This window comes from Quercus robur, chromosome 11, assembly GCF_932294415.1.
Source record: "Quercus robur chromosome 11, dhQueRobu3.1, whole genome shotgun sequence".
Taxonomy (NCBI): domain Eukaryota; kingdom Viridiplantae; phylum Streptophyta; class Magnoliopsida; order Fagales; family Fagaceae; genus Quercus; species Quercus robur.
In genome coordinates, this window is record NC_065544.1 from 11,274,310 (window position 1) to 11,301,283 (window position 26,974).

Below are 26,974 nucleotides of genomic sequence, written 5' to 3' on the forward strand. Positions count from 1 at the left end.
ATTTTTAATCCTGTTTTTAATTTTCTACCGTTTCAGTAAAAAAAAAATTATGTTTTTAATTTTTTTTATTTAGTTAAAATTAATAAATTAATTTTTTTTAATTTAAATGTTGACGTGACATTTTTTAATGCCAAAATAAAATTTATTACTATTATTTTAATAGTTCCGTCTGCCACGTAGGATGGAGCCATTAGGGTAAGGATGGAGCCATTAGGGTACTGATGGAAATGACTAAAACGAGATGCGTTTTTCAGGATAGAGACTAAAAGCGGTGAAAAAAAAAAAGATAAGGACCAAAGTGGGAATCACATGAAAACGTAGGAATGAAAATGAGTTTTTCACCTTTAAAAAATTTATTGATGACATAGCTATTGATCTTTAATTTTCTTGAAACTTTGCAAGTATGGAGGATATAAGAAGAATATGTAATCTAATGGTGAATTTGTTAAAATTCACCTTCAATAAAAAGATATTAAATAAGTTTATAGTCTAAAGTTACAACTAATTTTGTAGCTAAACTTTGTCCATAAAATAATGTGGTGTCTTTTGTTCCATCCTTCCGTCCATAGATGGAGGTGTAATATGAAATTGATAAGATGACCAAACAAACAAGCACAGGGAATTTTAATTACGGTTCTTCTCGTGATGGAGAGTGGACAATGCAAATCACTAAATTACAAATCTCTCAACAGAAAAGATTAAACGTTTCCGTAGATTGCACGGATTATTGACCTTTATATAAAAGTTACTTATTTATTACACATGAGCACACATTCTCCACTCTAGATAGATAGATAAAGCTTAACATCCAAGTGCCTGGTCGTTCTTCGGTCGAATGATGGCACATTTCAGAACAAGCCCTTTCTTCCATACTGGAGAATATTCACCCAGTTTGAATGTAATCTCTCCAACATTTTCTGGTGTCATTCTAAATTCACCCACCTTGACGTCAATCCAAATTCCTACGGGTTTTCCACTTAAATTTTCTGAGCGAGTTAGACTTTTCGAACTTGGGAGAATTATCGTAAGAGCCACTGAGTTCTTCCACGTTTTCTGATAACCATTCATCTTTACGACAAACACAACTTCATACTCAGTTCCAGGTGAGAGATCAATTGTACGAATCTTCCCTTCAATGTTTAACCAACACACTCCTAGTTCTTTGAGCTTTGCCACTTCAATGACTTCACCGCTGTAAAGCCAAGTAAGATTAAAAAAGAATATTAAATTAAAAAAAAATTGTGCTAGAACTACCAATATCTCCGTATATATATTTGAAGGTCTTAACATACCTTGTATCTTTCTCTTCGATCCATCCCCAATACTGATCAATCCAACTGATAGACAGTTTTTTGGCAAACACTACGAAGCAATTCTTGTTTAACTTCTCGTCAACATAATACTTCTGCAGTGGTATGAACTATGAATACGAACATGAAACGCATAATAATGGGAAAACAAAAAATAACTGTAACAAAAATAATAATAATAGGTTACTTTTCTATTTATAAGATGTGATTTCTAAAACCATTCTTTCAAGAAATAAAAATCCTAAAACCATAGTAACATTAGATCATTGCCGTTAATTTTTTAAGCTAATCATTGCCAATAGACCTCTTACTTTTACAAAAGTCCTACACACAAAAATAAGGCCAAATTACAAATTCAACCTTTCAATATTACCTAAAATTCAATTAAGATCTGTAACTTCAATTTTGTTTAATTAAGTTTTCTAATTTTTAAATTTATCCAATTAAGTCCTCATGTTAGCCCAAAATGATGTTGTTTTGTTTTGTTTTTAATTTTCTTAAATAAAAATTTTCCATAAATTTACTATAAATTATTTTTGAGAAAACTATATTTTTAAAGAAGCAGAAATTATTATTTGGGATTCAATTTTATATTTTTTTTTTAACAAAAATGATTAAACCAAAGAAGAACACAGATAAAAGAATGAACTATCTTCTAGCAACTATTTATGAAACATATAATGCAAACATATTAAATATTGGTGCATTATTTTGGATTTCGCAGATAAGGGTTGGATAATAAATATATTTTAATATTACAGAGAATGACTATGAAATATGTACTGATTATATGATAATGTTCCATCTATGTATATAAGATCAGGGGAAATCGATAGAGAACTTGCCAGTGCATTCGGCTCTAAGAACACTCCAGCATAGAGCTGTTTACACAGCTCGTCAGGGGAAGACTTGTCGAATCTGTCCATAGGTATTTTTTTGTCTGTCAAAATTGCCCGGAAATTAAGTGGGGGCTTTGTTCCTCTCTTTGTTGTGAGTTCATTTCCCTTGACTGGGTTTGCCTCTCTATTTTGTTCAACTTGTTTGATTTCATCGGTTTCCATTTCCATTTCCTCGACTGAGTTTGTCTCATCACTGCTGGTTTGTTCTACTTGTTGGATCTCTGCAACCTGCCAATCCGGTGCCTCACTAACCACCCAAAAAGGCAACCAAAGAAAGAAAATGAATGAAATAAAGAGCAAAACTCAACTTCACATAAAGAAAAAAACCACCAAATCATAAGCACACTTTCATGGATCAAAAAGCGAAAAAGAAAGGTACAACAGTAATAAATATCATACACTCTTATCTGGTTCATTGTCGTTAGTATATATAGCAAGTCTTGAGTATTTCCTCCAGAATCTGTTTTCACAGAGAGAGAGAGAGAGAGAGAGAGAGAGAGAAGACCTGGGGGGAGACTAAGTTGTTTATGGTCGTCAGGGATTCATTAAGGAAATGAGCTGTTTTTATTTGGTGAGTATGGCCCGCAGCACTGGCGGTGCCAAGCTTAAAACCTTTTACAGTGCTGTGCAAGTCAAAAAAAAAAAAAGAAAAAAGAAAAAAAGGAAGTTAACCAACAATAACTTACATACAACGCTCTGGCCTCTTGTTTTTCCAAAAAAAAAAAAAAAACGCTCTGGCCTCTTACAAAAGGCATGTGGGGCCCACCTTGGGCCCATCCTCTTTGCGAGAGCCGGGATACTACTCTGAAAGCATGTAAGTATTGTCCCAAACTTCAGTCTTTGAATCCTATTGCTAGAGTATTAATCATCTCTTCCACTAGTAGGACCAGCTCGTTAAAATGAAGATCAAAATTCATCAATGATAGAGGATTTGATTACTTTGATTAAAATCCCATCATTTGTAAATATTTCTTGCCAAACAAAGAAATTCATAAATGATGGGATTTTAAATGATGGAGATGTAAATCCCTTCCTTTATAAAAAAATATGTTTATTTATCAAATTTTTTGTCAAAGACACGCTGAAGTATAGTAGTCTAAATTTATGCTATGTAATCATATAGTGTTAATAAGGTAAGTGCATTTATTTCCATATACTAGTTACTTATATGTGGCACACTAATTATTTATGTAAAATAAATTTTATTATTATATTGATAAAATTTATAAAGAAATGATTGATTAGTAATATGATATTTTCGCTCATATTGAGTTGTTTTGAAAATATAGTGCAACAAAAGATAAAAGTAAATTTGATTCCACGTAATCAAGAATATGAAATATAATTGTATGTTTAAATTGATAAAAAGTATTAAATATTTATCAATTAAGTCTAGCAATTGCTTCATATTCTTGATTGTCTTCTCTTTTTAATGACATGTTATGTTATATAATTGAAGTTGATAACCGAAATTTAATAACACACAATAAGAATTATACATGGAACATAATATAATTTCATATAAAATAGTTTAAAATGTACTGTGCATTACACATGACATCAACTAGTTAGTACAAACAAAGACAATAATAATATTTTTTAGCCTATCTTATAATAGTTTCAACTATTACACGGCTACGTGATTTCTGGAAGTGATCACTTAAGCCAAAACGTGCCATGAGAAGCCATACATGAGTGAGTAGCTCCCCTCGTCGTCTAAGTTGTTGAGCATGAAGTCTTCCTTCACATTGGCTAGCAGCATGACCCAACATTTCTAGCCAAACATTTTTAATTAGTTCCCATTTCTTCTCATCTTCGCCCAATGCTGAAACAAGCCTACATGCATGGAATATCACATTATTGCTTCTATCCCTTCTACTTCTGTCTCTTCCTCCAACTGTTAGCATGACCTCGGATTTCACTTTACTCAATTTCTTTGAAGCTTCCTTTAGTTCAATGTGTTCAACTGATTCGCCAGTATGTTCTTCAATGAAGTCTCCGACCTCAGTGTAAATGGTATCAGTGCCACCCAAGTGCAATAGCAAAATGGGTGCCCAAAATACTACGAGCTCATGCTTTGGATCAACTAAACCATTGGCATCGTAAACACCTCCTAGTTCATTTGAGATTATGACAGCAGCCATTAATGCTATTGAGTCAGCGAGTAAGTAGGCTAACCAAACAGTAAATCTGATCCAAGATCCCGAAACACGCTTTCTGCGCTTGCCCAGAACGACGAGAATTATTTGGGTAGAGAGGCTAAATAGAACCAACACTCGTAGCTGCCATTCTGTCCACATATTCCTCCAACTTGGAGGAATCACCTCCATGGGCGGAGCCATGTTGAAGGGTGGGGGGGCCATGGCCCCCCCAAAATTTTGAAAATTTTTTAAATATATATATATATATATAATTATTTTAATGTTTTCAAAATTTAGTCTGCAAAAATAAGAGTTGGCCCACCCTAAGTATTTGAATTAGTCCTATGATGCTTTAAAAAAAATAACTGGTTTAATAGTTATAGAGACAACTTTATTTTTTGCAATTTTATTTTTTATTGTAAAATGTGATTTTATATTTGTTAAATATTTGAAAAAGTTTGACACCAAACATGTTTGAATTTATCTTTTTCAACCTGTTATGTGGCGATTAACAAGTCATTGACTCATTAAAAAATTATTGTCACTAAAACTACATATGAAATGTCTCTTTAGTTGCCACATAATGGGTCAAAGTAAAATAGTTTTAAATATGTTTGGAGCCTAATTTGTTCTTCCAAGTTTTGGATCATTCTTGTTTTTGAAAATTACATTAGTTCAATTGAATAATTTTACTTACATTAGTATAAAATTTGATAATTTAATAGAAAATGAAACTTTTTAAGAATTTCACTATGAAAATTGTGAAAATGTATTTTATTAATTTTATGAAAGATAGCCATCAAACATAATTTTGATTGAAAATATTAAGCTCTTTTTTTGTTGGGTGTGTGTATAAATATAACTTATCAAATAAAAAAGTTTGTGTATATAATAAAAAAAAGCATGTGTATTTATGTGTGTGTATGGGGTTGTCTTGATAAATATATTAATGTTGCAACTTGGCCCCCCCAAACAAAAATTCCTGGCTCCGCCCCTGATCACCTCCATCAAGCTCCTCTTCTTGATAAACATTATACTGCTATCAACTGATAATTTACATGCATATTATTAAAGCTAGGAAAAAAGAAAACGCATTCAACATTCTAGTAAAACTCCAAGTGATTAGCAGTCAACAAAGTATGGTAATACTAGCAGTCAACAAACATATAAAAGAATACAGAAATTTGAAGTTACTGAAAGTTTGCTCAATTACTAAAGTATCTACCTGTGGGCATCAGCATCATTGGCGGTTTAGCTTCCAAATGGGTACTTTCATCAGAAGGGTAGTTTCGTTTGTATTTTGGTAAGTGTGGCCAGAGCGACAGAGTGAGAGGGGGGAGAGGAGGAACTTTTTTGTCCAAGAGTACTCCAGCCTCCATGAGCTTTAAGGCTGCGTTAAAATCATTAATTTACTTGAGAGTTTTTTCTTATCTACTAAATTTTTAAGATTTTGTAGGAAACAAAAGATTGAGGCAACCACTACACATCATTGGTGTAATTGACATTTTACCAGTATAAATACTTGTGAGGCATGAAGGGTAAGGTTTGAGATTCAAGTCTTCAAAAGGAACCTTCACACAAATTAATATATACCTAGATTAGGTTAGAATAGAAATTCTATTTTGCATTAAAATAATAATAATAATAATAATAAAAGAAAAGAAGGATAGAGGCAGTATTGTACTAGTTTTTCTGAATAATTTTCAGGAAGATGGCTTAACTTACACTTGGAAGAGAAGTAATCTCGCACCACTATGTAATTCCTTGTGGCCCGTGGGATTCAATTTTTAACCTAAAAAATTCCTTTGCCTAACTTTTACCCACTCCCATCATGCGTCCTCTGTATTTTAATCAGATTAGATATATTTATCTACCTAATCTATTGACTTATCTTTGAATATGAATCATAAATTGTAACATACACCGGAGTGTTAAAACAATGGCATAATTTTTGGGGTACACTGAAAAATTATTGTGTGCTCCAGGAATATAATCCCAGAGTATGCTGGGAGTATACTCCCATAGTTGCATGCAATAACAACCTGGGCACATTAAACCTCAAATTCGGCAATATCACATTAATGTGCATGGCCAAAACTGTCAAGTCCCGAACAAAATATATGAACTAGACATGTGACAATGATACCCATAAAAACTTTACCATGTAAGTGGTCAAAGCCATCCCAAAATAATTCAATAATTATTTAAAAAATAATAATAATTCAATGACAAATAAAACTTCAAAGACTTTTCTGAAAAAAACAACTCCAATAGCTGACAGTCCATTGAAAATCAATCTCCAATAACTTAGCAGCTAAAAGAAATTTCTTAAAAAATTACAATGAACAGAAAAGTTCATAAATTTTAAGTCTTCTAACAATTACTAAATATATTAGTGTCAAATCCTAATCTCATGCATAGGACCCCAACACAATTCAAATCTACCACTGCTCCAAATATGGAATAGAGAAAGAATATAAACAAATATTAAAATAAAATATTAACAAATGCAGAGAATTGTGTTCTCCTAGCCTCGCTCTACTCATATTTCTTTATGTACTTCCAACCATATAGGATAAGACGATTCTTTTTTTCTTTTCTTTTTTATTTTCTTTTATTTTATTTATGGAAACACACACTTACAATGACACGCCAACTCCAATACGACAAGACGATTCTCAGGAAAAAAAAAAAAAAAAAAATGCTTTAGGATAAGACTTTGGTCGAAGAGCATCAGAGCATGTTGAAATTTACCCTCACAATTTTTTATTATTTTTTAAAAAATTACGTACATGGTAATGCACTTACCAATACCAATTCTTTATTTTTAAGAAAGAAGTTGACAATTGACATGGCTCGTTGAGAATATTAATGCAGTTACCACTTTATTTATTTTTTTTTTTTCCTTAACTAAAGAAAAATGAATCAATAATGCTTCCTAGTGGAATGACGAAATCCACTTTTTTGTGGAAAAAACAAAAAGAATACCATATAACAATATATTTTTCTGAACCAAAGAAAAATTAATAAATACTCTAGATGGGGGATATGCTGCTTCTTCATCTCACATGTGGAATGACGAAGTCCACAATTTTGAAAGAAAAGAGAATACTATGATAGTCCCGATCATATTACTTTTGTCCACAGAGGAAGCAATGGACGAAGTCCACACTAGGCTTCGCCTCACCCCAGGTGACCACCTGGCGAGGACGAGGCCATCATCACACGATCAATGACGAAGCGTTACGAAAGCACTAATGAGCCTCCATACCGTTAAGAAGATATCTCCCCATTAACGCCCCTCAAGGACGTTACATATTCGGGAATAATGTCACCATTAAGATAGATCTGATGGCTAGAAGGAAGAAGGAAGCACCTATATATATACCCATTCATAAGGCCTAAAAAAGGTACAAAAACTCTAAACACATAGTGATTGATATTCTGCTATTATTATTTCTATTCTAGCTATTCTAACTTTAACATTGAAGGTTCTGTGGTAGGTGATAAGTGTAATTTTTACATGATTTTTATTATCCTCTTATTTATTAAAATTGCTAGTTTTCCTTTTATTTCTTTTGATTTGATTTGATTTTTATTTATATTTATCTATTTATTTGTGCTTTGAAGGAATGAGAAGATTTCAGATTAATCTACATAGGCTTTACATGCAAAGTGGGGCTAGGCCAATTGAATCAAGCCAACTTACATCCAGCCAGTTATGAATTCAAGAGAAGACCAACCCAATTAAATTCAAGTCCAACTGGAGCAAGGAATCAAAGGAAATTTGCACCAAATCCAAGTCCAATTCGGATTAGGATTCCAGCTTGCACATCAGTTAGTATTTTCAGCATAACTTTGGGTTCAGATGTCCAATCGAGATGATTCAAGTTGGGCTGGAAAGTTAACTTAAAGGGTTACAACTTTGTAGTTTACCAAAAGTCCGAATTCTGAAGTTAAATGGGCCAAAATAGTCGGTTAAGTGAAGCTTAAAAATCTGGGATTTTCTCCAAACGGAAATAGGATTCCTTGACCTATTTAAAGGCTCTTTAGGTAGGGGGGAAAAAAATAAATAAATAAAACCTGAGAGGAAAAGGGTGTGCTGCATTTGAAGAATTTTCTGTGGAGTCTTTCTGAGGACAAAGGGGCACCGCTTCATGTTGATCAACCAATTCCCATGAAAGACATAAGTTTTATTTGTTTTCTTTTCAATTTTATTATGAACTAAATTTTATTTTCTAGAGCATTGATGTAGTCTAGCAATGAACACACAATTTATATTCTGAGTTATTTTATTTTTAATATTTCCATGATTGAGTGTTTAATTCTTATTCTTAATGCTTAATATTTCTTTTTACGAATTACTGATTGATCATTAATTGAATGACAATGAGACCGAGAGGTGATTTGTTATTTTAGTTCTAGAATTATACATCATTAGTTGAGTGAAAGTAGAGATGCTTTACCGTGATTAGTGTGATCTTTTAGAAAATTCAAAGTACCTAATGAGTCTCCAATTAATTAAATTCACATAGAGATATGGAATTGTTATTTGAAGATATTTTTGATATTATTCGAGAGAAGATATTGAATACTTAAGGAATTTTTAATCATCAACGGGAGATTATTAGAATTTAATAATTAGGAAGAATAAATTGTGTGGGATTTGTTAGGTGAAATCAACTGCTCTAGATCCATGCTTATTATATTTTTACATTGTTAGATTTTTACGCTTTGTTAATTCTTTTTATTTGTAGATTTATTTTTATTAAATAGTTTAATTTAATTCAGATAGTAGAACATTCCATTTATTTTCGATTTTCCAAATAGTAATTAATTTAGTGAATTTCAATATTCAATAACATAGTTAATCCCTGTGGGTTTGACATTCGTTTTCTAAAAACACTTTACTACTTGTTACGATTTTGTGCGCTTGCAGATTAGCATGCACCACACCGGTGACCCCTTCCTCTTCCTTTCACAAACTATTTCTTCAGGGTCGGGTTAACATAGGACGATTCCATTCTGGACGAGCGATCTAGTTGATGATCTCGAGCATCATCAATTTGGCGCCGTCTGTGGGGATGACTACTCTTCAGCACCTAGTTCAAGGGTATTGTTCCATTCAACTCGTAGGTTCAGATGGAATCCAATGTTGGCCAAGATCCTGCTGCATTAGCCCTACAAATCCAGTCACTCGTTGCCACTGTGGAAGAACTTACTAGGCAAAACTAGGAGATGAGGTAGCAGTTGCAACAAGAAGATAACCGCACAGAAATCAATAGAGATGATGATAGAGACAGTCACAGGAGACGGACTAGCACTCCAGATGAAGCAAACTCAGATTTTCTTAGGGAGATGAGAAAGGAGATGAAGGAGCTAAGAAATGCTATCAAGGGAATGACGGATCAAAATTTGGACAGAATAGTTAGAAAGACGAAATCACCTTTCACCTTAGCAGTTCAGGAATGCTCAGTGCTATCCAAGTTCCGACTGCCCTAGCTCGAGCCCTTTGACGGTCTAAAAGACCCACTGGATCACCTCAATACATTCAAGACAACGCTAGGACTCCAACAAAGGGGTAACGTCCAAAAAGTCCAGCTGACCATTTGCTCACCATCAAGCAGGGAAAAAAAGAAACTTTGAGGTCCTATTTAACGCGCTTCACTCGAGGAATTCTAGAGGTGGACAAAGCAGACAATAAGGTACAACTTACGACCTTTAAGACTGGATTAAAGTCCAGAGAATTTGTGGTATCTCTGGTGAAAGATCCCCCCAAGACGATGGCAGAAATGCTTTTGAAGGCATAGAAGTACATGAACGCTGAGGACGCCTTGGCAGCTATAGAGGAAGTAGAGAAACCCAAGGAGAAGAAGAAAGAAAAAGAAGACGACCAAAGAGGACGAAAAAGGGATCAAGTAGACCGTCAAAATGTCGAAGGAAATAGATGAAGAGATGACAAAAATCCTTGACCATTGAAGTTCACGCCTTTAGTGATGCCCATTGACTAGATTTTGATGGAGATTAAGGACGAACAGTATCTTAAATGGCCCAGGCCACTCCACTCGTCGCCAAGTGTGCGCAACAAGAGGAAATACTGCCGTTTTCACAAAGACTGCGGGCATCACACAAAGGATTGTCGAGATTTGAAGGAGGAAATAGACGAACTTATACAGAAAGGGAAATTACAGTAGTACATGAAAAGGGGAGAATCCAGTAGGTACAGGGGTGGCCAGAAGAACCAACACAAAGGCTCTCAAAGAGATGAGGACCACCTACCACCTCGTCCACTGAGTACAATAGGGGAAATAAAAACCATCACAGGAGGACCATCCATAGGTGGGTTGGTCAAATCCCTCAAGAAGTCATACCAATGGTAGGTGGAATAGTGTCCATAGCCTGCCTCCCTTGAAGCAAAGACAGACAAACCAATACATGTAATTCTCAGAAGAAGATATCAAAGGGTGTTAGGACATATGTGTTACACTTGTTAGGAACATATGTCACTATTTTATGTAAATGGCTTATCCTTTGACAAAATGCACTTTACTTGTATTTGGTTAGATTTAGAATGTGTTTAAATACTTCAAGAAACCATACTTCAAGATCAAGTGTTGAAGCCTTCATGTCTGTCTAAGAAAACAAGCTGATAGTGCAAATTTATTAAAGCTCGACAGCTGGCTCGACAGCTGGCTCGACAGCTACATCTATCGAGCTTAAGAAAGCTGTTCAAGCCCCGTGTGATCGACACCTGCTCGACAGCTGCTCGACATCTACTATCTGTTGAGGTTTAAGAATTTCAGAATTCTGATCTGATTTTCTTGGGATCCGTGAATGTCTTTGGGCTTTCTTTTCTCCTAACCCTAGACATATAAAAGTATTGTTTTAAGGGGCCGTCAAATAGTTCACAAGTTGTACAAGCATTGAGCAAACTCTGTTTAAGCAAATTGTGACCGGAGACGAAGTTCTTGCCCTAGTTCATCTCTTTCTCTTGAAGAAGTTGCTGTGTATGTGCACCGTAGGGTTTTGTGACCAAGCATCTTCTTGATCTTCATCTTGTGGATGAACTGAAGAACTTTGTGACCGACAATCTTCTTAGTTGGTGATTGAAGTCGTGTATTGAGATCCGCACAATTGGTTAGTCACGTACTTGGGAGTCGTGCATCAGAAAGGGGAACTGTCACTACAGAATAAGTCCAATTGGGTATTACTGTAGGTTGGTAAGGTACTTGGGATTCTTTTACTTATAACCGCTTGTTGTGATAATAGTGGAGTTTCAGGAGTGATGGCCTGAAAATCACCCGATAAGGTTTTTGCCGTTAGGTTTTCCCCATTCGTAAACAAATCACTGTGTTATTTATTTTTCGATGCATAATTAGTTTATTGGTGATTTGTTTGTGCTACCACGCGTTTGCATGATAAATTGATTAATTAATAACTTGACTAATTAATTAATTAATTTCTATCATAAGGGGTCATTCAGTTTATGGCTTATCAAGTGATATCAGAGCAGGCACACTCTGATTAGGGTTTAATCTTTGCTGTGTTGATCCATTGACCCCTATTTGTCATGGATAGAGGACAGCCATTAATCATACCTCCTTTATTTGATGACACTAACTATGCATACTGGAAAGTATGCATAAGAGCTTTCTTGCGGTCTTTAGATGAGAAAGTGTGGTAAGTTGTGGAGATAGGCTGGACTAAGCCTACAAAAGCACTAGCCGACTGGGATGATGCCAAGATTAAGGCGGCAAACTTCAACAGCAGAGCATTGAATGCGTTGTTCAGTGCAGTCACCAGTGAGGAGTTCAAGAAGATATCCTCAACTGAAACTGCCAAGGAGACTTAGACCATCCTCCAAATAACCTATGAGGGTACAAAGGCTGTCAAAGATTCAAAGTTTTAGAGGCTCACTACAAGCTTTGAAGAGATAAAAATGGAGGAGGATGAGTTATTCGATGAGTTCTATGCCAAGCTAAAGGATACAGTGAACTCAGCCTTCAATCTTGGGGAAACCATTCTTAAACCCAAGATTGTAAGGAAGGTGCTCAGATCTCCACCCGAGAGATTCCATGCCAAGATCACGGCAATAAAGGAATCAAAGGATATTGATAAGATTCCTTTGATTGAGCTGGTTGGAAACCTGCAGACCTACAAGCTAGGATTGACAAGGATTGGCAAGACGGGTAAAGGCAAGAGCATGGCACTGAAGGCCAAGAGCAGTGAGACAGATGAGTCTTCTGATGATGAAGATTCCAAGACGAAGTCCTACATCACCAGGCAATTCAAGAAGTTTATGAAGAACGCAAATGGAAAGGGTTTCGACAAGGACCGCAGGCAATCCAGTTCTTCTCAGTTTAAAGGCCAAGACAAAGGGAAGAAGGATGCTAAGGAAGGTGGTCAGTACACTGTTCCTGCAGGACTTAAGTACTTTGGGTGTTAAGGCTTCGGTCACATGAAACATGAGTGTCCTACATATCTTAAGAGCATCGGGAAGAGCAAGGCACTTGCTATTACCTTGAGTGACATCAAGCCTAAGGATGATTCCGACAATGAGGATGACGAAATCTTAAATGCCTTCACAGCCATTGTTAATCCTACTGATAGGATTGTCGAAGATGTGGTTGAAGAAGAGGAATTGGTAGAATCAAAGTTTGAAAGATGGATGATCAAGATGACATTCATACATCCTATGAAAAACTGTACAAGCTTTCTGAGAAGCATGAGAACCTGTATAGACTAACCACCAAGAAGATCAGTGATATGGAACTTGACCGTGAGGAGCTTTCCACAAAGTTTGATGAGGCTAATCAAACTATTGGAGCACTGAGGTTTGAGAACTATTTCTTGGCTGAGAAGACCAAGAAGCTTAAAGCAGAGCTGTTTCAAGTTAGATCTCAATTGGAAAGGACTTCAAGCGCAAAGCCTGACGAGATGCTTAGCATTCAGAAATCTGCTTCAAATCGAACAGGCTTAGGGTATGGTCTCTCTTCCTCTAATATTGCTTCTTCTAGTACTACTGTTTTTGTTCCTCCTACTAATAATGTTAAAATTGAGAACAATGAGATTAAAATTGAATTAGCTAGTGAGAACATAGACAAGGGTAATATATCTTAGGAGCACCCCCTAAGCTTGAGAAGAAAGATGTTAAAAACCCTAGGGCTAAGAAGGCTAACTCTCAAAAGCCTAAAAGAAAAAAGCAGCATCTCTATCATCATTGTGGAGTTGCCGGTCATACTCGGCCAAATTGCTACAAGTGGCTTGCCACTCAATAGAGCAATGACATGATAGCATCTGGGAACTAGAATCAGTTTCAATCCTCTCTTGCTCCCCTTGGAGATTTTCTCAAAGCCCTCATGTTCCTTTCAAACTTGAACGGTTTTAATTCTTCCCCCTCATCGTCGATTCAAGGGTATAATCAAAGGAAAGATTCTTCAAGGGTGTGGAAGGAAAAGGACTCCAAGTGATTCTATCACTTTTCTCTTTTACTCTCTCTTTTCTTGTTTTTGTGTATGCATTACTTATGTATTTTGCTTTTAAGTTTTGAGTCAGTCTAGTTTTTATACTTTGGTTGTTTAATATGTTTTTGTTTGGTTATTTTTCAGTTTTTCTTTGTTTTGTTTTTCATATAAAAATTTTAAAAAAAAATTGAAAAATCAGAAAAACACAAAAACAATGTGTGTTTTGTGTACATTGGTACTTGTGTATCTTGGATGGCCATTGAAACAAAGTTTTCTAAACTTTGTATCATTTGTAACTTAGATGAGCATCTCTATGTACAACTAAGCAAGTGAGCTTTGCGGCTCTTGTTAATGATGAGTAAGATTAAGTTATCTCTTGTACTTAACACTTGTATCACTCTTTTTGACGGGAAGGACTAAAAATCCTAAGAGAAAGGCATTAATAACTATCTTACCACTATTGCCTGCCAATCATAATATGACACCTATATGCTTCGACATAGTAAAAGTGCAGTGTCAATGACATTTGTGTGCTTAGGCATAGCAAAATTGGAATGTCAAATATCATTGGGTATTTCTTTTCTCTCTCTAATATGCCCATGCATGATATGCTTTAAAATATATATATATGCAAAGAAAAATCAAAAGCAAAAAGATCAAAAATACTTTAAAAATGATTGCAAGCGTGTATTCTAGGAGATGTGGGAGTTATAGAATATACCTCAAAGGTGATAGTCCCCATCAAGTAGTTATGATTGTGTGTGAGTTAAAGTGATTTTCTCATATCTGAAATTGTCATAACATGTATACACTTATGCAATCTTGTGATGTTTTTCACATACAACACACAATATTCTTTGTTGTTCTTGATACATGTGCAGGTACAATGTGATTTGGCCATCACAAGATTTTACATGTGTTAATGTATGCTCACTAAACTATCTTGACTTATTTTGGAAATATAAAATTGGTTAGACTTGTTTAGTGTGTGTGTGTGTGTGTGTGTGTGTGTGTGTGTGTGTGTGTGTTTGAAGATCCATGTGCTTAAAATTTTTATTGAGAGATGATTTTGAAAGCTTAATATATTGATTGGATCATTGGTTGAGTTGCATGTTGGATTGCATTCATGTCTGTGTTTTTCACATCTCAAAAAACTGCTTTTAAAAAGCTAGCTCGACACCTCCTCAATACCTTGCTGCCTGTCGAGCTTCTTCAGCTTTTTCTTATCGCAATCCCGACTGCTTCTCGACACCTGGTGGATCAATCGAGAATGTTCCTTCCTCCTCAATAGCTTCTCGACACCTGGTGGATTGATCGAGCTTCTATTCTTGCATCTGATGATTTGTTCCTCGACACCTGTATCTTTCGAAGACCATTTTTCTCGATACTTTCCTCGACAGATGTCTCGACACCTCTCAACACCTTCATCTGTTGAGATTTACTAAGGCACTATTTAATCTCCCTGTGCGATCTGAACCTCATTTCATTTGATCTATCTCTCGATACATCTCTGTTCTCTCTCCCAAACTATCTCATCTCACTCCAATCTTTGTTCCTCAAGCTTTCTTCAAGCTTTTTCAAGTTTTTTCTTCTCTTGGTAAGCTTCTAATCCTTTCATATTCATACATTTCATGTTTTGAAACCTAGGTTTTAGGGTTTTTGAAAAATTTTGGGGTTTTTCAAAATTGATGAGTTATTATTGAAATTTTGGGTTAGGTTTTCACTTAAATGAGTTTAAAACCTCATACATTGCATCACATTAGCATTATCATAGTATTGTCATGCATTTAGATGTGTTCTATCTGTTTGTGTGCTAATAGGTTTGGATTGGGCTTAGCCCATGATGAAATTTCTTTTGCATGTCACATGATCATGCATTTCCAATGCATACATACTCTCTTTTTAATATACTTGTTATAATTGAATTACTTGGGAATTTTCTGATTGTCTTTCTTTCTCTCCCTCTCTTTCTATTTACATTAGTCGTGTCTGTGGCACCTAAGCGTAAATCTACTCTGTCTCAGAACCCTCTTCGTTTTGGGACATCGTCTTCCTCTGATCCTACTCTGTCTTATATTCGGTTCCGTGATGATGATGCCTTCAAGGCATTCTCAGAGAATTTTTCTAGACGCGGCATTCATTCGGAATGCCAAGTCATTCTATTGGACTTTGCCGACACCAACCATCCCACTGTCATTCACAGTCAAGGATGGGAGTCACTATGTTACGACTCGGTCACCTGTCCTCTCGTGCTTATCCATGAGTTTTACTCCAACATGCACGGGATTGATCATTCAGTACCTCTTTCCTTCACTCATGTTCAGGTACGCGCATTCCTATCACATCGCAACTTGTTGTGGATGTGCTTCGGGTCCCTAGGATAGAGTTTCCTGACTATCCTAGTTGTGAACGTCTGAGGACTATGTCCAGGGATAAGCTCATGTCTGCTTTCTGTGAGCGCCCTTCTGTTTGTAGTGAGCGTCAGTTCAGACCATGTAGACCTTTTACTAAAGGTCCTAGATTCATAAACATTGTGATGACCTTTGTTTTGCATCCACTCTCTCACTACAACTCCATTACAGAGCCTCGTGCTCGATTTTTGCTATCTCTTCTTGAGCATCTTACTATAGACTTCTCTTCTCATTTCATTCTTTCTATTATAGTTGTTCATCTAAATTCGACGTCCCGTGATAAGCTCATCTTTCCTTCCTCTATCAAGAGGATCTTACGCCACTTTTTTGTTCCTTTTCCCTCTTCTGACCATTTCGTTGTCATGTGTGCCATAGATTATGCTATTGTTAAACGTAGTGAGGCCCAATTTTGGTCGAGGCAGTCGGATTCAGCAGCTCCTCCCTCCCGTTCAGCTCCATCCCATTCTGCTCCATCCACATCCGTTCCTTACTCTTCTTCGAGTGATGTGACTTTAGGAGACATCATGGCGCAGCTGCAGCTCATAAATGCTTGCCTAGATACACTCTTTACGGAGTTGTATTAGGTGAACGTTCGTGTCGGTCATATTGCTCCACAAAAGGCGTCCATGGGTGGTTTTGCTTCTGAGGCTTCTCCTCCACCACCTCCTCCCGTGGCTTCTGATTCTAAGGATGAGGATGATAATGATGGTGATGATGATGATGCTGATGGAGATGCTAGCTCTACTGATGAGATGTCTACTTGACACTCTTACCCTTTGTCACTCGTGACAAAAAGGGGAAGTAGTATTGGATATGAGAGTAGTCATTCTTAGGGGAAGAGTTAGTATAGGACCATTTTGTTAGGGGGAGTGTTGATATGTTTTAAGGGATGTAGTGAGGATATTATGTATCTTTTCTTTTTTTTTCTTTTTAGATACATTATTCTTATACATGAGCTCTTATGACCATTTATAGACATAAATTGTACTTTACTCCTATATATATTGATGTATGTTTTTCTTTCACCTACCCCTTCATGTGTTGTTTCTTTTCTCCCTTTATACACATGCTTCTTATTACTTGTATGCAATCTATTATTTCTGTTTCACACAAAGATGCCTTGATAAGTTTTGTTTAAAGTGTTTCAGAAATACAGGTTGTCAAAGTCTACTTCCCAAAAACTCTCTTCTTGCAAAGTTTTTCAAGAGATTGTATTAGGATAGATTTTATTGTATTCAACAAGTAAATATGAGTTGAGTGATTTATGACTTCTCTCATATGTTCATTTGTTTGTTGTGGTTTTGTCACGGATTACCAAAGGGGGAGATTGTTAGGACATATGTGTTTCACTTGTTAGGAACATATGTCACTATTTTATGTAATTGGCTTATCCTTTGACAAAACGCACTTTACTTGTATTTTGATAGATTTAGGATGTGTTTAAATACTTCAAGAAACCATGTTTTAAGATCAAGTGTTGAAGCCTTCATGTCTGTCCAAGAAAACAAGCTGATAGTGCAAATTTATTAAAACTCGATAGCTGCATCTATCGAGCTTAAGAAAGCTGTTCAAGCCCCGTGTGCTCGACACTTGCTCAACAGCTGCTCGACACTTACTATCTGTCGAGGTTTAAGAATTTCAGAATTTTGATATGATTTTCTTGGGATCCGTGAATATGTCTTTGGGCTTTCTTTTCTCCTAACCCTAGACATATAAAAGGATTATTTTAAAGGCCGTCAAATAGTTTACAAGTTGTACAAGCATTGAGCAAACTCTGTTTAATCAAATTGTGACCAGAGACGAAGTTCTTGCCCTAGTTCTTCTCTTTCTCTTGAAGAAGTTGCTGTGTATGTGCACCGTAGGGTTTTGTGACCAAGCATCTTCTTGATCTTCATCGTGTGGATGAACTGAAGAACTTTGCAACCAACAATCTTCTTAGTTGGTGATTGAAGTTGCGTACTAGGATCCATGCAATTGGTTAGTCACGTACTTGGGAGTCATGCATCAGAAAGGGGAACTATCACTACAAAATAAGTCCAATTGGGTATTGGGGTAAGGGTTCAACTATAGGTTGGTAAGGTACTTGAGATTCTTTTACTTGTAACCGCTTGTTGGGATAATAATGGAGTTTCAGGAGTGGTGACTTGAAAATCACCCGGTGGGGTTTTGCCATTAGGTTTTCCCCATTCATAAACAAATCACCGTGTTATTTATTTTCTACTGCATAATTATTTTATTGGTGATTTGTTTGTGCTATCACACATTTGCATGATAAATTGATTAATTAATAACTTGGCTAATTAATTAATTAATTTCTATCACAAGGGGTCATTCAGTTTGTGGCCTATCAGAAGGATAAAGCAACCTCATGATGACCCACTGGTCATTATGATCATGATCGAGGGATTCAACACAGGAGGATTCCGGTAGACAACGAGAGCTCGACGGACATTATCTACCTTTCTGCCTTTCAGAAATTAAAAATAGACCTGAAGAGACTTCTTCCTTTTAAGTCCCCCCTCATCAGTTTAAGTGGAGACAAGGTGTACCCCCGTGGAGTAGTAATGTTAATGGTCACAGCCGGATCTTTTACCTTCTAGGTAACCAACAAACATAACTTTTTGGTGGTAAACTCACCCTCGTCCTACAATGTGATCATAGGACGACCTACCTTCAACCACTGGAAAGCTGGCACTTCCACATACTGCTTAAAGTGAAGTTTCCAACAGAACAGGGGGTCGGAAAGATAAGAGGGGACCAAGTGTTGGCAAGAGAGTGTTACCAGGCCGTCCTGGCCTCAAAAGAGAACCACACGTGGATAATCAAAGATAAAACACTAGAAATCATCGAGAAGCTAGAAACGATAGAGTTGGTCGAAGGAAATCCAGCAAAGATGACCTAAGTAGGGACGAGTCTAAATCCAAAGACAAAAGACGAGATTATCAGCTTCCTAAAGGATAACCTCGACATGTTTGCATGGGGCCATGAGGACATGCCAAGTATTCCAACAAACATTATCCAACATCGCCTTAATGTAGACCCTGGGAAAAAACCCGTCCAGTAGAGAAGAAGAGTCTTTGCCCCTGCACAGAACAAAGCAGTGATGGACGAAATGAACAAGCTGCTTGTGGCTAATTTTATTAGGGAAGTCTTCTATCTTGAGTGGTTGGCCTACATCGTCATGGTCAAAAAGGCAAACAGGAAGTGGAGAATGTGTGTGGACTTTACGGATCTGAATAATGCCAGAGGTATGGAAATGTCCAACGAGTCCCTGGGGAAAAGATGACAACCATTTCCTCACCTTGGCCATTCACACAATAGGGAATCGACATTATGGGCCCCGTACCATAGGGAAAGAGATAGATGAGGTTTCTACTCGTCATGAAAGACTATTTCACAAAATGGGTTGAAGCGGAAGCACTAGCAACGATCACAGAAGCAAAAGTACAAAATTTTGTATGGAAAAATATTGTTTGCAGGTTTGGGGTACCAAGGACGATCATCTTAGAAAATGGCCACTAGTTCGACAGCCAAAGATTCAGGACGTTTTGTGCGAACTTAGGCATCAAGAACAAGTTTTCATCCCCAGGACATCCTCAGGCCAATGGACAGACGGAAGTAACAAACCGAACCTTGCTAAAGATCATCAAGACCCGGTTAGTGGGGCCAAAGGGAGCATGGCTTGAGGAGTTACCAAGCGTCCTATGGGCCTACAAGACTACAGCACAAACGCCAACAAGAGAGATGCCCTTCAACCTAACGAACGACACAGAAGTAGTCATCCTAGTCGAAATGGGCTCACTAGCCTCAGGATGGAGTTCTTTGACGAACAGAGCAATGACGATCAATTAAAGCTGAGCCTGGATTATTTGGACGAAGTTAGATACCATGCCTCCCAGAGAATGGCCAAGTACCAACAGAAAATGATCGAATACTACAATTAGAGGGTGAAGTTGAAAAGGTTCAACATCAGGGATCTTGTCCTTCGAAAAGTGACTTCTGCAACAAAAGACCCAGCACAAGGTAAACTAGGACCAACCTGGGAAGGACCCTACAAAGTCACCCACTATTCACAACAAGGAAGCTACCACCTGGAGGACCTGGAGGGAAACAAGCTACCTCGCCCATGGAATGTCAAGCATTTAATGAGGTATTATGAAAAGGAACCATAGCCTAATTGTAAGCAGTCAGCGTGATTTCATGCTTTTTAATGCAAGTCATGTATTCAAATAAATGATTATTTAGCATTTCATGCATATTATTCAGCAATTCATGTGTTCTAGTTATTTCTCTCTCAAAAACCAAAATCGCCATATAGATCCAAATTAAAAAGACGATAAGATTCCTTTAATGGATGTACATCGTCCAAGTTAAAAAGACGATAACATTCCTTAAATGGATGTACATCGTCCAAGTTAAAAAGACTATAAGATTCCTTAAATGGATGTACATCGTCCAAAGACAATAAGATTTCTTAAATGGATGTACATCATCCAAGTTAAAAAGACAATAAGATTCCTTAAATGGATGTACATCGTCCAAATTAGAAATTCCTTAAATAGGATATACATCGTCCATGTTAGAAGGACGACAAGATTCCTTAACTAGATGTACATCGTCCAAGTCTAAAGTGACGACAAGATTCCTGAAACGGATAAACATTGTCCTAGAATACACAAATGAGAATTCTCTGGACGGGCGAGGAGAACACTTAAACAAAATTTTTTTTTCTCTAAGTCCCTAATTGGACGAAGAGAGTACTTCAATAAAAACTCACTAAGTCCCCAAATGGACGAAGAGAACACTTCAATAAAAATTCACTAGGTCCCCAGATGGACGAAGAGAATCCTTCCACAAAAATCTTTTGAGTCCCAAAGACAAACAGGGAAAATACCAACAAAAGGGTGAATATGAAGATAAAATGTTTAGAAATATCATATATATATATATATATATAAAGATGCAAATTGTTCAAAAACCCCAAAACATACAGGGCACCAAAAGATTGTTCGTCCAAAGGCTCCAAAACAGACAGGGCATATATATATATATATATATAATTAAAAAAAAAATGGGTCAAGCTGGAGGAGCATTGCCACCATCCTTATCCACCTCAGAAGGATCCTTGCCAGTGGTCACAGAAGTCTGGGCAGCCTGGGCTGCCTCGTCAGCCTCGATCTTTTTATCCATGGCTTCAAAGTCCAGGTCTTCTAGATCGACGCTTGGACCATGCTTCACTAGATACCGCCTCAACAATTCAAAGCCTTTGAAGTACCACTGGAAAAGAATGGTGTTGTACTCATCGGTTGACTGGAAGGCAAGGACGGCCTTAGCCACCACGACTTTCATCCTCTAGCCAGCTGACGCGAGGAGTTCGTCCTTCTGTTTTACCAGTAGCTTCTCAGCATCAAGCTGCTCAGTCAAAACCTTAACTTGCTCTTTAGAGGTACTATGGGTGTCCATAGCAGCGATCAAGTCTTTCCGCAGTCCCGACGCCTCAGCCTCTAAAGCCTCCACTTTTAAAGTGGCCACAATGGCCTTCTCCTCGTTCGCCAAATATTGAGAAGTGATGTGCATCGCTTCTCCCTACACCTGACAATAAAAAGTGCCATCAAGACCTGAGTCACCAAAAGTATCCAAACACTTAATAACGAAACAAGAATAAGAACAAGGCAAGAAAAGATTACTTGCACAAGTTTATGAATGTGCTGGCTCACCATTTCGTGGGAGGGCACGTTTGAAATCTCCTTCACTTCGTCAAGAGTCAGGAGCTCGTTCGCCCAAGCCATGGCTACTCCAGTATTAGCCCAGGCACTAGAGCCCACCTTTTTTTTCAATTGTCCCCCTTCTTCTGCTTTTTGGGGGTAGGAACCTCCTTGATAGAAATGACTAGAGAAGTAGCCCGTCCTTCAACCAGGGTAGGGGTGGACAAACCCCTCTCAGCTGTCTCCTTTTCTTTCTCCTTCTCTTTATCAAAAATTCTTAATTTTCTTTGGTCAATGCTAGAAAGGGTTTCATTTTTCTTCCCCTTTATTTTTGCATACATATCCTTGTTAAATTTGGTCGTCATCTCTACACCAAAAAGGGAAGAAAATTAAAGAGTTGAAATTAGGAAAAAGAAAAAGATGATCAGGCACATCAAGGAAACTCACGCTTTCTTTCTTCCCGGTCAATTGCTTGTAGAACATAAAGTGAAGGCTCTGGCCCCAGACAATGATGAGCTAATGTGTGTAGGTCAACCAACTCATCAAAATCCTCAATCATGCTTGCGTACTTAATTGCTTCCTGAACTTTCCCTTCAAATCGGCTCTCAAGTTCAGGATGCTCTTTCACTACAAAAAAAAAAAAAAAAAAAAAAAAAAAAAAAAAAAAAAAATGTACAAGATTAGAAGGACAACTAACTCAAATAAAAAATGAAAAAGAAGAACATCTCACAAAATGCAACGCACTAGGTTAAGGGGTCTCCCACCGGCATAGCAACCTAGGGATGTCCCCCCAAAAGCCATTAGATAAAGTCTCCCAACCATCGCCTAACACAAAAAATATCTCGACTTCTAATAACAGAAGGACGATGGAAGGTTGACAACGAGGTGAGACGTCCTATCCCAAGGTACAAGTTCATAATACCCAATTTCCTTAGATGCTTTTAGGTAGTAGAGATGGACGAACTCATTAAGCGTGATTATGTCCCCGTCAGCTATGGTCGTCCAAATCACCATACAACTTATGACTATTCTCCAAGAATTTGGCATAAGCTATCTTGGAGTGATATTTAGATGGTGAAGGAGCTCCATGATGAACGGATGGATGGGAAATCTAAGGCCGCACAAGAACGCAACCTCATAAAAACAGACCTCACTATAGGCAAAGGTACAAGCCTTCTCACCCTTCTTGGGAAGACAAGCCCTGATCTCCTCAGGGACCTATCCCTAAATTTATTAAAGACATCTATTTTTAGAACACACTTTCCTTAAGGGCATGGAAAGAAGGGGACGAAGTAGAAGTAGAAGGCACAGAGGTAGCTGTGTTTGCCCCCGCCCCAGCCATACCTATACCGGGAGACGAGTCCCTCTCCTCATTACCCGACCTCACCTCAGACCCCATGTGTTCCCTCCTAAAAACCCCTCCATAGATTCAAACCAAACTAAAGACTGGTGCAACAAAGGATATAGGTCACCCAATGCTAAACCCAAACCACTATCACCTATGGCAAAATCCCCAATTTGTGGGAATGGATTGCTAGAGCAATATGGGAGTACACCTAGAGGACTTCTAGAGGAATCTAACAGCGCACCTAAACGAGTGAAATGGAAGGCGACGGAGGAAGAAATGTGCCTAATTTCAGAGTAATCCACCATTAGGGGAAATTACACAACCCAAACAAGGAAAACAGAAGAAAAAAAAAAAAGAAAAATACAGAAAAACTAAGAAGGAAAAAGCGTTGACAAAGAGCGTACCTGGGAATAAAGATGGAAACTAGGAAGGTAGAGAATGAAATGTGCAAAGAAGTTAGAGAAATAAAACGCCAAAATCAAAATGCCAAAAGAAAGTAAAAAAATGGGAGTTGAAGAGAAGGGAGTTAAAAAGGTTTGTCTTGGAAAGTGTGGGAAAACCTGAAAAGGTGTTCTCACCGAAAACGAGACCTGCCAACTAATCAAAATAAGACACATGGCCACGCTACATGCCATACCGCCACAGAGTAATTAATGCAGAGAGTAGACTCAACCGTTCAAAAAAAAAAAATCCTCATATTCCTAAAACAGTCCAAAATGTGGATGAACTTGGAATTGTGGGGGGGGGGGGGGGGGGCAGTTGATAGTCCCGATCATTTTACTTTCGTCCATAGAGGAAGCAATGGACGAAGTCCACACTAGGCTTCGCCTCACCCCAGGTGACCACCTGGCGAGGACGAGGCCATCATCACATGATCAATGACAAAGTGTTACGAGAGCACTAATGAGCCTCCATACCATTGAGAAGATATCTCCCCGTTAACGCCCCTCAAGGATGTTGCATATTCGGGAATAATGTTACCATTAAGACGGATCCAACGGCTAGAAGGAAGAAGGAAGCACCTATATATATACCCATTCATAAGACCTGAAAAAGGTACAAAAACTCTAAACACACAATGATTGATATTCTGCTATTATTATTTCTATTCTAGCCATTCTAACTTTAACATCGGAGGTTCTGTGGCGGCACCACACCGGTGACCCCTTCCTCTTCCTTTCACAAACTATTTCTTCAGGGTCAGGTTGACATAGGATGATTCCATTCTGAACGAGTGATCTGGTTGACGATCTCGAGCATCATCGTACTATTTAACTCTATTTTCGAAATACTAAATAATTACCTATGAACCAAGTTGGCGTCGTATTGGGAAGTTTAAAAAATAAAATGCAAGTTAATAATGAAGGCCACCCCACACCCGGGCCCCTCCATTGAAAATATGGCATATGCAAGTTTGTAATCCCAAATTCAAAACGACAAATCCAGCCTATCGACAAAAGTAACTTTAATTACAGTCATGTGATTATAAGATGCAAAGCTTCAAATTGTTTCCAGCTGGAGAATGGACAAACAATCTTCCTTACTCATGTTTCGTATTACCTTCACTTGTGGCCTTAAAGTAAGTGATAATATCTACCACACCTGCCTCACTTGTATATCATTAAGTGAAAAAATATATATTAAAATGGGCTGAGAATGGACATAAAGGATTTAATTGCTATAGTACTAACGTTTATATAATAAATTTTTGAAATGAATGAAAAAAAAAAAAAGGTTAAAGGGTATTATTGTAACAACAAAAAAGTTAGGAGGTATTACTATATTTTACCCTTGTTCCTCTTTGAGCCAAATTTTTTATTTTATTTTAATTAATTAAATAGCCACAACAAGGAAAACAAAAGATTTATATTTTAGACATTTTTATTGGAAACACCAAGAAGTATTAGTTATATTCATAGTTTTAAAAAATGGTATAGTTAAAAAACCGAAAAAGGGACTGGTTATCGATATTAAATTCAACCGAGGTTGAACAAGTGGTCAAATCAATGACGTCAATAATAATTTAATTAATAATATTTAAAATAAATAAATTTTTATATACTAATAAACTAATAGTAATACATATGTATCTTTTCAAAGAATTTATGTAATTTTTCAGCAATTTATATCTTATATTTACAAAATAAAAATACCAAAATGTAACAAAGAGTGCTAAACATCAACATATTAACGTTACAAAATAATCATCCCTACCCATAAAACTAACGTTACAAAACAACTATCCTTAAACCATAGAACTAACATTACAAAATAATCGTCCTTAACATAATAAACTATCAACAAAACCAAATAGATAAGTTCATTACATCCAATAATAGATAAGTTTCAAACAAAGAAGTATTAAGTTCTAAGGTTCATTTCATAACAACACAAGCCTAATTTGTCATAAAGATATTTGAAATTAATATCATCATGTGAACCAAATGCACCAGCATTATCATCATTGTCATCTTCATCCTTGTAGACACTTGATTTTGTACCCATAATTTAGTTTTGGAAAATTACTAAAACAACCATTTCAAATACCCAAAAATTATAGTTGCATTACATGCATCAAATCATTCATTGCATATCATAAAAATGATCTTGAGATTCTAATGATCGCGATAGTATGCCTGATTCCCAAATCGGACTATCGGATTGAAAGATATCACAGGATCCAATTTTCATGGTCTGCATGTATTCATTTGGGTGCAACTAATCACATGTGATTAATTAAAATTAATTTTGATTGGTTAATGATTAAAATTAATTAAATTAATTAAATTAATTTTTGTGATTGGTTAAGTATTTTTCTTAAAGTGAGATTTGTTACATGAAATTAAAACAAATAAGCTGGTAATATTTAAAGGCTATAGATAATTAGGCTTTTGGGATAATTATATTCAAAATCGTAATTATCACTTTGGTATGAGGTTTATCATGAAAATAACTCTAAAATTCATCCAAATACAATTTTAGACTTGGAAAATACTTCAAAAGCGTGCTAATCAAGTAGCAGATTTCAGATTCACGTTCCAAGACACTTTTGGCATAGTAGAACTCACAATTTGGACTAGGCTATTTCTGGCAAAGTTGTACAGAATCGAATTTCCCTTCAACTATCAAAGTTTCAGATAAATCAGAATTTTTAGTAAATCAAACTTACTCTTATCCAAATCTCCTTCTTTATTTTTAGGATTTTCCCCATAAGTTTTTTGCTTATTTTTTAAGCTGATTGGACTTAATTTTTAACCAAACCTAGCTTATTTTCTAAACAACTAGCACCTCTATAAATAGAGGAGGCCTCCCAACATTCAAGGACCTTCTTTTTTTGACTTCTTTGCTCCCCTTATGTTAAAGACATTTTTGAAGCCTTGGTTTTAAGAATTTCTTTTCTGTAAGTAAACATATTTTAGATCTCAAAGAGGTTAAACTTCTTTGATTTCTAAAATATTCTTTTATTGAACAGTACATTCATGCAAGTATGTCTTTAATCTCACCCTTATATTTTTTTTCTTTTCTTTCCTATCTGATATATATGTTTTGTTCATCGCATATTTTCATGAATGTATGTTTGATTTTATTGTCAATACAATTTTGTTCACATGCTTAATTCGATTTTTTTTATTAGTTGATTAACATGCCTAAGTTTAAGATTTGATTCTTCTTTAAATTTTGAGATTTACAATAAAC

The 26,974-nt window shown here is 36.5% G+C and overlaps 1 protein-coding gene and 1 long non-coding RNA gene across 4 annotated transcripts; both read right to left on the reverse strand.

The window, feature by feature from the left end:
* Nucleotides 1-691: 691 nt before the first annotated feature.
* LOC126706229 (uncharacterized protein PHLOEM PROTEIN 2-LIKE A4-like) lies at nt 692-2,801 on the reverse strand. 3 transcript variants are annotated; one of them, XM_050405569.1, is made up of 4 exons: nt 2,609-2,801; nt 2,156-2,456; nt 1,293-1,420; nt 692-1,192 (listed from the first exon to the last, which is right to left on the reverse strand). In XM_050405569.1, the coding sequence occupies exons 1-4, from the start codon at nt 2,623-2,625 to the stop codon at nt 802-804; spliced, it is 837 nt and encodes a 278-aa protein (XP_050261526.1). In that variant the 5' UTR covers nt 2,626-2,801; the 3' UTR covers nt 692-801. The 3 variants fall into 3 exon arrangements, with proteins under 3 accessions (XP_050261526.1, XP_050261528.1, XP_050261527.1); XM_050405571.1 differs by having other exon boundaries at nt 2,715-2,786; XM_050405570.1 differs by having other exon boundaries at nt 1,293-1,405; nt 2,609-2,771.
* A 1,482-nt stretch (nt 2,802-4,283) lies between these two features.
* On the reverse strand, nt 4,284-5,686 carry LOC126706230 (uncharacterized). The gene is made up of 3 exons (XR_007648537.1): nt 5,576-5,686; nt 5,353-5,396; nt 4,284-4,533 (listed from the first exon to the last, which is right to left on the reverse strand). It is a non-coding gene; the product is annotated as an uncharacterized LOC126706230 (long non-coding RNA).
* Between the last annotated feature and the right edge of the window lie 21,288 nt (nt 5,687-26,974).

Excerpts from the sequence above, each read along its gene's own strand:
- LOC126706229 (XM_050405569.1), bottom strand. Across the intron at positions 1,421-2,155 it reads TCTTAGAGCCGAATGCACTG|TTCATACCACTGCAGAAGTA; the intron begins GCAAGTTCTCTA and ends TCGTATTCATAG. Across the intron at positions 1,193-1,292 it reads ATCGAAGAGAAAGATACAAG|CGGTGAAGTCATTGAAGTGG; the intron begins GTATGTTAAGAC and ends TTGGCTTTACAG.